The sequence below is a fragment of the Mytilus trossulus genome, chromosome 2, assembly GCF_036588685.1.
Source record: "Mytilus trossulus isolate FHL-02 chromosome 2, PNRI_Mtr1.1.1.hap1, whole genome shotgun sequence".
Classification (NCBI taxonomy): domain Eukaryota; kingdom Metazoa; phylum Mollusca; class Bivalvia; order Mytilida; family Mytilidae; genus Mytilus; species Mytilus trossulus.
The window spans coordinates 24,145,667-24,158,087 of NC_086374.1; the positions used below are offsets into that span (position 1 = coordinate 24,145,667).

Below are 12,421 nucleotides of genomic sequence, written 5' to 3' on the forward strand. Positions count from 1 at the left end.
GCAGTATACTACTGTTGCCTTTTCATTGAATATTCATTGAATGGGATATGATTCACAAAGAGTTGAGGAGCATTGGGGACCAACACTCCTAAACGTTTTGCCAAATACAGCTAAGGTAATCTAACTCCAATTTCAAAGATTATTTAATCAATGACATCATTGATATTTTTACAGCAGATATTAGATTCCTGCACCTTGCACAAATTATGTGAATTGTTCCTAGTATAACATCATTTTTAATCATGAATATTTGAATATATTGATAAATTTCTCGAAATGTTAAAATGTATGCGCCATAATATTTTGTGCATGTCAAAAGTAGTCATACACCTTGATAGATATATATCTAAGCTTTGTAAATTCAAATATGGCATGTAGAGGAGAACTAGGTTCACTCCCTACACTGTATAATGTAATAATGAATATGATAAAATATTGGATCCATCTTATGAAAGATATTGAACCTTCAAATATTATTCTAAGGGAAGCCATAAATCTGTCTCATTCTATGGACAAACATAACCAGGAATCTTGGATAGGAAGTATTAAACATATATTTAAATTTCTAGACTTAGAATATCTATTTGTTAACCAGTCAAACTTTAAACAAAACCATATTCTAAAAAAGGTAAAAACATCTTTAACTATTAAATTTAAAGAAAGCTGGTTAGCTAGTTTAGAAAGCAATTCTGGGAAGTGTACTTATTTACAATCTGACAATAAATTAAGAACTTACAGAAAATTTAAAAATATTTTTATGTTTGAACCATATTTAAAAATGAATTAAAAAAAAGACAGGCAAATAATCACAAGATTTAGAACTAGCTGTCATGATCTTGAAATCGAAAGAGGGAGGTATTTTGGGATTAAAGCTAAAGACAGAAAGTGTAAGCTATGTAAGAACGCAGTTGAAGACGAACTACATTTTCTTTTAAAATGTCCTGTTCTAAAAGATACTCGATCTCAACATCTATCTAATTTAAATTCCAAATTCAAAAATTTTTCAAGATTATCTGATGAAATGAAATTTGTTTGGATTCTTTCATCTGAAGATTTGTTTGTAACTTCAAACTTATCTTATTTATTGCACTCCCTTTTTGAAGAACGAAAGAAAATTATAGAAAATATTGTTGTTTAAAAAAAAAAGAAATAAATAGAAGAAAAATATAGATAGATATATATAGGAAATAAAATTGATCAGGAGTTGTCTCCCATAGACCTAGTACTATAAAGAATTATGTTATTTCTCCAGGTCACAGTGGCACCCATAACAACTATGTTTTGTCAATAACTTGGTTTATATCAGGTTAATTAGTGTAAATGTGTATTCATGTGTTGTTTTTGTTTTTTGTTGTCTAAATGTACTTTAATCATTCTAATCATTTTCTGTGCTTTATTTTGTAATTCATTCATTTGATTGTATAGCTCAAATTTTGGGCACCATGATTGGTTAATAAAAATTATCTTATCTTATCTTATCTTATATATATATATATATATATCAAGACAGTACAATAGGGTTTGGTTGCTTTTCATGCAAACTTTACCAAAAAATTGCTTAATAAGGAAATATAAACATTGATCACTTGTCCATGGTATAAGGTCAACTAATCTCTGTGTAAAGGACACATATTCAATTGTAAGTATTGTTTTTATCGAGTATAGTTGTCTTACTACTCATAACTAAAACTGGGGAATTTGTCCATGGGACACATATGATGTCCCTGCTTGCATATCATATAAAGAGTCAAAACTGAAGAACATTAATCAAAGTGCTTGTAAGCACTGAAGGGTAAACATTGTTTTATGTTAATCAGTGAACATTGCATTGTACATTTTTCTTGGCCTACTTGCCATTGTCTTTTTATTTGACAAATTTTCCTTGTGTGCAACCCTGTCAAAATGGAAAAAGAGAACCAGAGGGTTTACAATATTGATTTTCAATTTTATAGACACTTAAAGGGGAACAATTAATCTAACATTTGCTTTTGTTAGTTTTTATGGCTTTATCTTTTTGATTACATACAGTATTTTTGCTACTATTTTTTTATCTACAAAAATACAGTGGTAACCATGTTGAACAGAAATAGATAAAAAAAAAAAAGATATGGTATGAGTGCATATGAGACAGCTCTCAATTAAAGACACACTTTGTAAAAGTAAACCATTATAGGTCAAAGTACGGCCTTCAACAAGGAGCACTGGCTCACAAAAGACCAGCAAGCTACAAAGGACCCCAAAAATGAGTAGTGTAAAACCATTCAAACAGGAACAACAATGGTTAAATCTACACAAAAATTTCTTATGAACCACATCAACTAAGACAACCTGTTTCTGTTTCTACATGTATATCCTTCAGTTGCTTGACTTGAATGGTGAGGTAAAGTATTTAACACAGAGCATTACTTCATTAGGTATATTTATTGAAAATATATATATACCACATAGCACACATCTATCAATAAAAGTATAATGTAAAAATATTTCAATTGAAAGACAGATTTATCAACAAAACTGTAATGTATGACAAAAACAATATATTAATGCTATACATTTTGACTGATAGGACATGACTTACACAGCTATTTCATACCATGTCCTTTAATTTAACAAATCATTAGTGTTTATCGAAACTGACTTCTATTGCTATTGTGTGTCCCATTCTTTCAAACTTTGAAGAAAGTACATGATATTTCAAGCAGGTATGAACAAAAACAAATCATTAAAAAAGTGCATTAATTTTCAAATTATACTGATTTACATGATTCAAAAGCACTCAATTTTTGAAACATTAAAATGATTTACAATGTTAAGTAACAAAATTTTCATGATTTATTCCATCACAGTTGTGGAATGGTAAAAAAACAAAAGACAAACAACACAAATTACAACCTATTAAAATAATACTGGGTAACATTTCGTAATCCAAACAATACTAAAGGTTTGACCTTTATTTATCTCCTTTTTTTCAAAATTCCAATAGGGAACATACTTTATATAATTGTTTAAATAAACCAATTTTTCAAGACGTTTCGACCAATGGCCTTCTTCAGTTCTTTATTTTTCCTCTCAACTACATGGCTGACATTACATTCAATCATTTATCTTATAAGTTTATTTCAAATAACATATATGACCAATCAATAAAGTAAAAATATAATATCATATAACTTCACACTATAAATATGTTTCAACTTCTAATGCAAAATGCATTGAGCAAAATAAAAGTGAATTTTTATTTTAATTTATCTACAGAAAGTGACTGTCAATAATTTGAAATGTTAAGTCAGCTGTAAGGTTTAACAGATATTTCAAAAATATTTGTTGAAGAAATAGTCATTATGGAAAGTACAGTTCACTTTGTTAAAGCATCTTGAATAAATTTTAAAATTATCTTCAAAGAGAAATTATTTATATGTTCTAGACATTTAAACTGCCCAAAGTAGCACAGCAGTATAAACTATAATAATAAACAAATAAACAATAAATAAACTGAGACAGAATATTAACAATAATGTAACAAATATAATGTTTTACTTCTCACCATCAAATAAATGAACAGTTACATCAAAGTGATCAAATACAACGTGTTATAAATCCAACAAAACTCTCTTTGGTAGTAAAGTGAGTTGAAAATTTTAATTTGTTAAATTGCAATTTCTTTAAAGACGTTTTTTGGAAAAAAAAACCAAAGAAACTGTTTCAGACTACATTACCTGCAATAACATGCACTTTTTCTTGACCAGGATCAGTACTAATATAGATACCTGACTTATTTAATATTTGTCAATCCTTTTTCTTAATTCTAAGGATGCAATGCCCAAGGGAAAGTCTGAGATATATACTGGTTATGTTAAAACAACAGGTTTCATTGGGAGCTTTTTTTTAATAATATTTTAACTATTCTAGAAATTGCTTAAAAATACATTTAAAATGTACTTAATATATAATAATATGAGATCGGTAGAAGAAGTAGAAAAAAAGAAAATCACAGAATACATAAAAAATAAGATATCACAGACAAACATCAAATATAACATCACAACAGATAAATGATTCTTTTTTTTTCTTAATGGCTACATTTTTCACTAAGATCATTTAAAAAACATCAGTTTAACAGAAGTCATTGAATATAACAAAAAAATATATAATTATATGAAAAAACTGCTTCAAGAAATATTACAGATAAGTACTAACACATCATGTTTGGCAAGAGATACCTTGTGGTAGTGCCATATTGGTATAAAGCATTGACATACACATGTATATTGCTGGGATAAATCACTATTAATGCCCGACATGAATTGCTCTGTGTGGTAGAATTAATGACTCCAGAGAGACTAAAAGTGTGTATGAACCTCCACATAATATAAATTAATTTGTCATGTAGTTGTGCAATAAATAAAATGCCATGTTCTATCTCTAGATTATAATTGTGTGAGAAATATCTTATAATTACACAATCAAATAAAATATGTAAATTCAATGATTTAGTAAACACAATACAAAAATGAATGATATGTCATAGACAACAGTTTGGTGAAGGTTTATCATGTTTATGGCTCAAAAGAATGACATTCATCAAATTATACCTGAATTTATTTTCCATGAAATTTTCTTTGTTTTAATAAAACTAACCAGAGTTTTTCAAAATGATATAGTAAAAACTCATAATAAATTACTTAGAAATATTAAACTATTGTGATGTTTAAACTATTTTTCTTAAAGTAAACTAAAACTTTCACTTGCACCACATGTTTTAAATGTTGGCACACACAACATGAAATTAGTATATTGAATGTGAAATACTAATAGACAAAATGATAACAAATTCATGTTTTACAATAAATGTCTAAAAATGACTATAATCCATCAAATATCATAAACCTATGGTGTCTGTATCAAACTATGTCATGTTATCTTAGAGATCAGAGTTGATTTCTCTTCAATCGATGTCCATCAAAGTTAACCGTGTCTGCAAAGAAGATAATAAGGAAATTAAACATCTTGTGAGTGTCTGTGTGTGAACGTTTTCTTCCATTTTAAATAAATGATAAATGTGTCTATGCGACACAAATGATGCCCTCACTTGCATATAATGTTATAAAGGGACATAACTCAAGAACTGTAAAAGTGATGCTACCCAAATTTGTACTTGATCTGAGTTTTGTGCACAAGTTTCATAACATTTGGTTGAGGCAAACTTAAGTTAGGGAACAGAAGCGAAAATTCAGAAAATTCAGCAATTTTTCAATTTGTAAATGGGCATTCTAGATAGGTAAAACTGACGCCATCAAATTAAAACTTGATCTGTGTTTTGTGGTAATAAACATGGTGAATAAGTTTCATAACATTTAATTGAGGCCAACTTATGGAAACAATTTTACTATTTGTAAAGGGCTTAAGTTTATAACAATAAAGGTGACGCTGCCCAAATTCAATCTTGATCAGTGTTTTGTGGAAATAAGTATTGTTTATAAGTTTCATAACATTTGGTTGAGGCAAACTAAAGTTAGAGAATGGAAACCAATGTTTTGGGATGTACAAACAGACAAGGGTAAAACTTATGACCCTTGCTCTATGGCAGGGGCATAGAAAGAATGTTTTTCATGATTTTGTAAGGCTAAATAAGCTAGATTAATAGCTTCTTCTTTCGACAGTAAATCAAGACCGATAATAATAGTAAACCACAAAAGGATAAGGAGATGTGGTGTGATTGCCAATGAGAAAAATATCCTCCAAAGACCAAATGGTGTGAATGGAAGCAACTATATAGTTCGTAGCTCAATAGTTTATGACTGTATTAACCCCACATTATTTACAAAAAGAATGTTTCAGAAAAGATAAGAATTAAGTGAATGAAGTCCTTATTGGAGTAAACTCACCCCTGTTTCAGTAAAAACAAAACAAGCATCATCGTCATTGCCTAATCCATCCTCATTTGAGCCAATGTCCAATAATGGGTCATCTTCCTCCTCTTCTTCCTCTATGGTAGTTCTACCAGTTGACCTATGACCTCTTATCTTCTTAACTGAATCATTTTGCTCAACAAGTTCAACTTGTTGTTTTACAAAATTTATAAATACCTGAAATATCAATCAGATCATAAAATAAGATGAAATTCATAAGGTGTATTTTGACAAGAGTATAGGAGGATGTAGTCCCATATTACCAGTTCACATATTAACATGTTTAACTATGCAAAACACACAGATTAAAGCAAAAAAAATGACAACAAAGGTGTTCACGATGGAATTACACATAAAGTGTTCTTTACCTACTTATAAAACTTAGAACTTTATTATGAAATATTTGTGTTTCACAAAATAAATGTTAATTAAAAACTGAACAAGATCTTTGCAAGTGATTGACGACAAAGATTATTCATCTTTACTTCTAGAGAAATTTTTCCAAATTAAACAATTATTTAGTAAAAAATGAGTGTATGATCTTACATTATCTAACGTATTCTGGCTAACAGAATAATCTTCTATATCCAGGTCTTTCTCTATTTCCTCCATCTTTCTGAAGATATCTCCCACAGTCACTTGATCTATCCCAATACCATATTGTAACATGTTAAAGTGGTGCTCCTATAATTAAAGGACAAACATTCATGGAAAAGTAACACTCCATAATTTCACCCAATACAGTGATTGATGTTATATAGACAAAGAACAACTTGACTAGTGGCACCATGGAGCATAACACAGGACAGATGCAAAGCAATACAAATAACTCACATTGCCATTTGGGCCAGGTGAAATAAAAATTGACAGGTAACATGAGGGTTCTGACAACATTTTATTGTTGAAAACTGTACTTGCCTTTTGTTTTACTGTTTTAAGGGTTGCTGTTTTACTGATGTATATCTAGGAGCACTTTTTATTCATAACAAGATTGTTTTTTTTTTATGGTTAATATGCTCAGTTAATAGATAATCTCTTTCATCATGAAAAATATGAATTTGCTTCTTCATTTAATTTGATGATGCAACAATCTGTAATCTGAGAATATATTCTATCTTTTAACCTTCAACAATCTGTAATCTGAGAATATATTCTATCTTTTAACCTTCAACAATCTGTAATCTGAGAATATATTCTATCTTTTAACCTCCAACAATCTGTAATCTGAGAATATATTCTATCTTTTAACCTCCAACAATGTGAAATCTGATGCTGAACCTGATTTTTTTAAAATTTTAACTTTGTAATAGAATTCATATTTCAAATACTAAATATTTTCTATTTTGCTGTAACAGCTACTGTCAGTTCTGATTTTAAATCATTCATTAAAGGAATGGCCAGCATAGACTTTGGGGATACTATTGTGGATTTCCCCCCTTGAAAATTGTATGATATGATTCATGACATACCTTAAGAACAGCTTCAGAAAGATTTCTTCTAATATAATTTTCCACCATCTGTTTTGATCTTTCATAATTTGGTCCCTTTAGACGAATAGAGAATGTGTATCCATCACCAAATCTGTTCTTTAAATGTTGTATACTACCCAGACATCGGAAGTTCCCATTCACCATAATGGCAAGACGTGAACACAGAGCTTCACATTCCTCCATACTATAATACAATAGGACATAACTTATAGCGATTTATTAATATTATAAAAACATCAAAGTTTAATCAAGTATACTTACTGGTATGTCAAATCTTATTGGGCACAAAATATACTTACTGGTACATGTATGTCAAATCTTATTGGGCAAAAAATATACTTACTGGTATGTCAAATCTTAGGGTATAAAAGCAAGTGTACCACATCTAATGTTAACTATAACAGGAACAATGTACAGTTTTTAATTACACCCAAATCCAAATCAAATATAAACTTTACTTTAACCTTGCCTTATCTTCCAGTGATTCCTGTTATTGGTCAGTCTGCCATTTAGCTGACTGCAAAATTTTTAATTCATGTCAAATAGATGTAAAACCTAAGAATAAACTTTTACTTTTTCTTGTAAAAAGAATAAAAATGATTCAAATATATATATAAACTAGGATGGTAATCAAGTTCATCAATAGTTCAGAAAGAATTAAAATTGAATCCTGGCTCACTAATGATAACAACAGATATTGGTCATGAACCTATATTTGTCATGTCTTGGCCTTTTATAGTGAGCTATACTGTATTGGTTTTCTCATTGTGGAAGGTCACATGGTTACCTTTTATTGCCATTAACATAAAAACTTTAGTATTATACTTGCCTGTGAGATGTAAGCACAACTGATCTACCATCTTTTACCAGACTTAATATCAGATCCCACAAAAATCTTCTGGAGTATGGATCCATTCCTGTGGTTGGTTCATCCTGTAATGATCATAACCACTATTAATGTCTGGATAACTAAGTGTTTATCTTTGAGCCTTTTCATGGGGTTTTTGATTATGTAATTACCTGGTCATTTTTATAGTGATTAAATTTTTGATGATTATTTGATAATTTGATAATCTAGGATTGTATTTTTGATTATTGGATTATCTTGTTTTTAAAGATATGTAATGATTATATGATTTTATTAACAAAACATTTGTGATTACGTGATTACTTGGATACTCTTATGAAGGGTGCCATCTTTAGGGGTGCATATCATTGAAACTTCACAATTTATTCTGTAACATATGTATCATACTTTTTTTTCTGTATTTTATTCCAATTTGAAGGCAAACTTAAAAACTTCAAAATCAAATGTTGTGTATCAAAAGTTTAATGGAAGTTTTCAATAAGGTAAGAGTATGATGAAACTGTTGTATAAGATGTCACCATTACTAGAACCTTAAGAAAATTTCAAATGGCCATGTTCATGTTATACTATTATCAACAACATGTGTCTCCCTTCATCTCAAACTGAACACAAACTGTCATTTCATACAATTTATAAACTTACCATAAATATAACTGGTGGATGACCAATAAGGGCTATTGCTGTGGATAATTTACGTTTATTTCCACCACTGTATGTCCCAGAAGGCTTATCTGCATCTTTTGTTAAACATAGTTTTCTTACTGCCCATTCTACAACCTGGCATACAAAGATGAAAGATTATTTTCTTAGCACATATCAAGTGGCATAAAAAATCACCAGGTATTACCTTCAAAACTGTTTTGAATGACAATTTATACTATAGCTTTTGATCATAAACAGGCTTCTTTCCAAGTTTGGAAGAAATCCAGGATAGTTTAAAAAAGTTAAAGTAAAGTAAATTAAAATATGGATAAACAGAATTTATTTACAAAATCAACCTTTGAATACTATACAGAGTGAATATTTGTGGCCACTGAAATGTAGGATCCATATGTCCTTGAAACAAAAGTGGCATACTCGTCAATTACACAAAAGACTATTTCTTTATCTTACCTTTTTTTCCTCAGTTGGAGGAATACCCCTAAGTCTGGCATACAATCGTAGGTGTTCTCTTCCTTAATCTTACCTTGTTTTCCTCAGTTGGAAGAATACCCCTAAGTCTGGCATAGAATAGTAGGTGTTCTCTTCCTTAATCTTACCTTGTTTTCCTCAGTTGGAAGAATACCCCTAAGTCTGGCATACAATCGTAGGTGTTCTCTTCCTTAATCTTACCTTGTTTTCCTCAGTCGGAGGAATATCCCTAAGTCTGGCATAGAATAGTAGGTGTTCTCTTCTTTAACCTTACCTTGTTTTCCTCAGTTGGAGGTATACCCCTAAGTCTGGCATACAATCGTAGATGTTCTCTTCCTTAATTTTACCTTGTTTTCCTCAGTCGGAGGAATATCCCTAAGTCTGGCATAGAATAGTAGGTGTTCTCTTCTTTAACCTTACCTTGTTTTCCTCAGTTGGAGGGATACCCCTAAGTCTGGCATACAATCGTAGGTGTTCTCTTCCTTAATCTTACCTTGTTTTCCTTAGTCGGAGGAATATCCCTAAGTCTGGCATAGAATAGTAGGTGTTCTCTTCCTTAATCTTACCTTGTTTTCCTTAGTTGGAAGAATACCTCTAAGTCTGGCATAGAATAGTAGGTGTTCTCTTCCTTAATCTTACCTTGTTTTCCTCAGTTGGAAGAATACCCCTAAGTCAGGCATACAATCGTAGGTGTTCTCTTCCTTAATCTTACCTTGTTTTCCTCAGTTGGAAGAATACCCCTAAGTCTGGCATACAATCGTAGGTGTTCTCTTCCTTAATCTTACCTTGTTTTCCTCAGTCGGAGGAATATCCCTAAGTCTGGCATAGAATAGTAGGTGTTCTCTTCCTTAATCTTACCTTGTTTTCCTCAGTTGGAAGAATACCCCTAAGTCTGGCATACAATCGTAGGTGTTCTCTTCTTTAATCTTACCTTGTTTTCCTCAGTTGGAAGAATACCCCTAAGTCAGGCATACAATCGTAGGTGTTCTCTTCCTTAATCTTACCTTGTTTTCCTCAGTTGGAAGAATACCCCTAAGTCTGGCATACAATCGTAGGTGTTCTCTTCCTTAATCTTACCTTGTTTTCCTCAGTCGGAGGAATATCCCTAAGTCTGGCATAGAATAGTAGGTGTTCTCTTCCTTAATCTTACCTTGTTTTCCTCAGTTGGAAGAATACCCCTAAGTCTGGCATACAATCGTAGGTGTTCTCTTCCTTAATCTTACCTTGTTTTCCTCAGTCGGAGGAATACCCCTAAGTCTGGCATACAATCGTAGATGTTCTCTTCCTGTTAATTCATCAAACAGAGCATCAAACTGGGGACAATAACCAATACTCTGCTGTACTTGTAGTAATTCTCTTAAAATACTAGATAGAGAAATGTATAACATCAATATCATTATAAAAATACATTCACAAGAGTGCACAAACTCAATTGCCTTGATCATTTACTAACCCCACTTCATTTTGTGTTAAAAGTTTTTAGGGAAAAGGTTTTACTACAAGTATTACATAAACTTAATATTATCAATGAACAATGAGGTCAAAGGCCAGATAAACCCTGCCAGAAAGATATGAACATTTAATAAGCATTTCATACATCAAATATAGTTATAAACCTGTTGGTTATAGTATCCAAGGTACAGACCAAAAACACTGAGGACCCAACATTGAAGTCTGAGTGTTCTTGATTAAGTTGACTTGATAGAAAAGCACCTCTGAATGCACTTACTTTTCATTCTGATGTATTTTTCAAGTAATAAAAACTTTATTTACTAAATGTGCCATACATCTTTATAATCTAAATGTACAGAACATCTTTCTTGACTAATAGTACCAATTATTATATTTTTTTTCAAATGGTCTAAATACATTTTTTTTATCTAAATTTACTGTATGTAGATAAGACTGATGGTTTTCACATTTGAATGGTTTTACATTAGTAATTTTTGGAGCCTTTCATAGCTTGCGGTTTGGTGTGCGCCAAGGCTCTGTGTTGAAGGCCGTACTTTGACCAATAATGGTTTATTTTTACAAATTGTGACTAGGATAAAGTGTTGTCTCATTGGCATTTAAACCAAATCTTCTATTATCTAAGTTTACCATTATTATCAGAATGTACTAAACATCTTTGTAATCTAAATTTGTTTTCTGAAAACATTTGTAATTTATATGTATTGAATGTAAGTTACATGTACTGAAACATTAATGTAAATCAAATATACTTAACTCCAATATTCTTTTAATTGACTGAATCTGAGAATCAAATTGAGGTGATAGTGAAGGCAGGTTTGACTGTATGTCATACATATGAATTTACCTGAATCTGCCAAGATAAGCAGTTCCACTTGAAGGAGTTATGTCCCCTGTCAACATTTTAAAAGTTGTTGTTTTTCCAGCTCCATTTACACCAAGAAGACCAAAACACTAAAATTAGTTTATAATAACTTTAGCAAATATTTCATGGATGGAAATACAAAATAGTTACTCTTCATAAGGTATATAAAAAGAGGGTGGTAAAGGGTTATTTTCGTGCAGCGTTTTCGGCCTTTTTATTTCACGTGTTTTTCGTGTTTTGTTGTTTTATTTCTCGTTTTCTCGTGTTTGGTTCGATGTGCGTGCTTCGTGTTTCCCGATATTTATTTTCCGTGTTTCATGTCGGTGCTCTTTATTTCTCGTGTTTGTCCCGCGTTTTATTAAAAAGTATATTGGAATTAATACAGTCAGTGTATTATAATATCTTCTGAAACTTGTGTTATCTAATCGAAGGTGATTGATATTGCTACCATTGGGAATTTTTACTTTTGAAATTCTAGTATGTAATTAAAAGTCCGTCATAAAGTAAAACCACAAAAAACAACTGTACTCCGAGAAATTCAAGTTATAGTTATTGACCAAGCAAGTCGGTATATGCCATTTAATCTGCACAGCACGAGATGACCAAATAACCCGAACGACGTAGGAGTGCAGATTAAATAACATATACCGATTTGATTGGTCAATAACTGTTTTAACACATGAAGCAA

At 30.9% G+C, this 12,421-nt stretch overlaps 1 protein-coding gene across 3 annotated transcripts in view; it reads right to left on the bottom strand.

Annotated features, from left to right (window-relative positions):
* Nucleotides 1-2,402: 2,402 nt before the first annotated feature.
* The window catches only part of LOC134706800 (ATP-binding cassette sub-family A member 2-like), a 77,214-nt gene continuing 67,195 nt past the window's right edge, over nucleotides 2,403-12,421 (bottom strand). For all 3 annotated transcript variants that reach the window (XM_063566091.1, XM_063566093.1, XM_063566092.1), the window contains exons 43-50: nucleotides 11,716-11,822; nucleotides 10,622-10,763; nucleotides 8,910-9,044; nucleotides 8,229-8,332; nucleotides 7,379-7,583; nucleotides 6,456-6,593; nucleotides 5,886-6,086; nucleotides 2,403-4,975 (exon numbers count right to left, since the gene is read on the bottom strand). In XM_063566091.1, coding sequence (XP_063422161.1) covers nucleotides 4,946-4,975; nucleotides 5,886-6,086; nucleotides 6,456-6,593; nucleotides 7,379-7,583; nucleotides 8,229-8,332; nucleotides 8,910-9,044; nucleotides 10,622-10,763; nucleotides 11,716-11,822 — 1,062 coding nt within the window. In that variant the 3' untranslated portion in view covers nucleotides 2,403-4,945. The remainder of the gene's footprint in view (nucleotides 4,976-5,885; nucleotides 6,087-6,455; nucleotides 6,594-7,378; nucleotides 7,584-8,228; nucleotides 8,333-8,909; nucleotides 9,045-10,621; nucleotides 10,764-11,715; nucleotides 11,823-12,421) is intronic.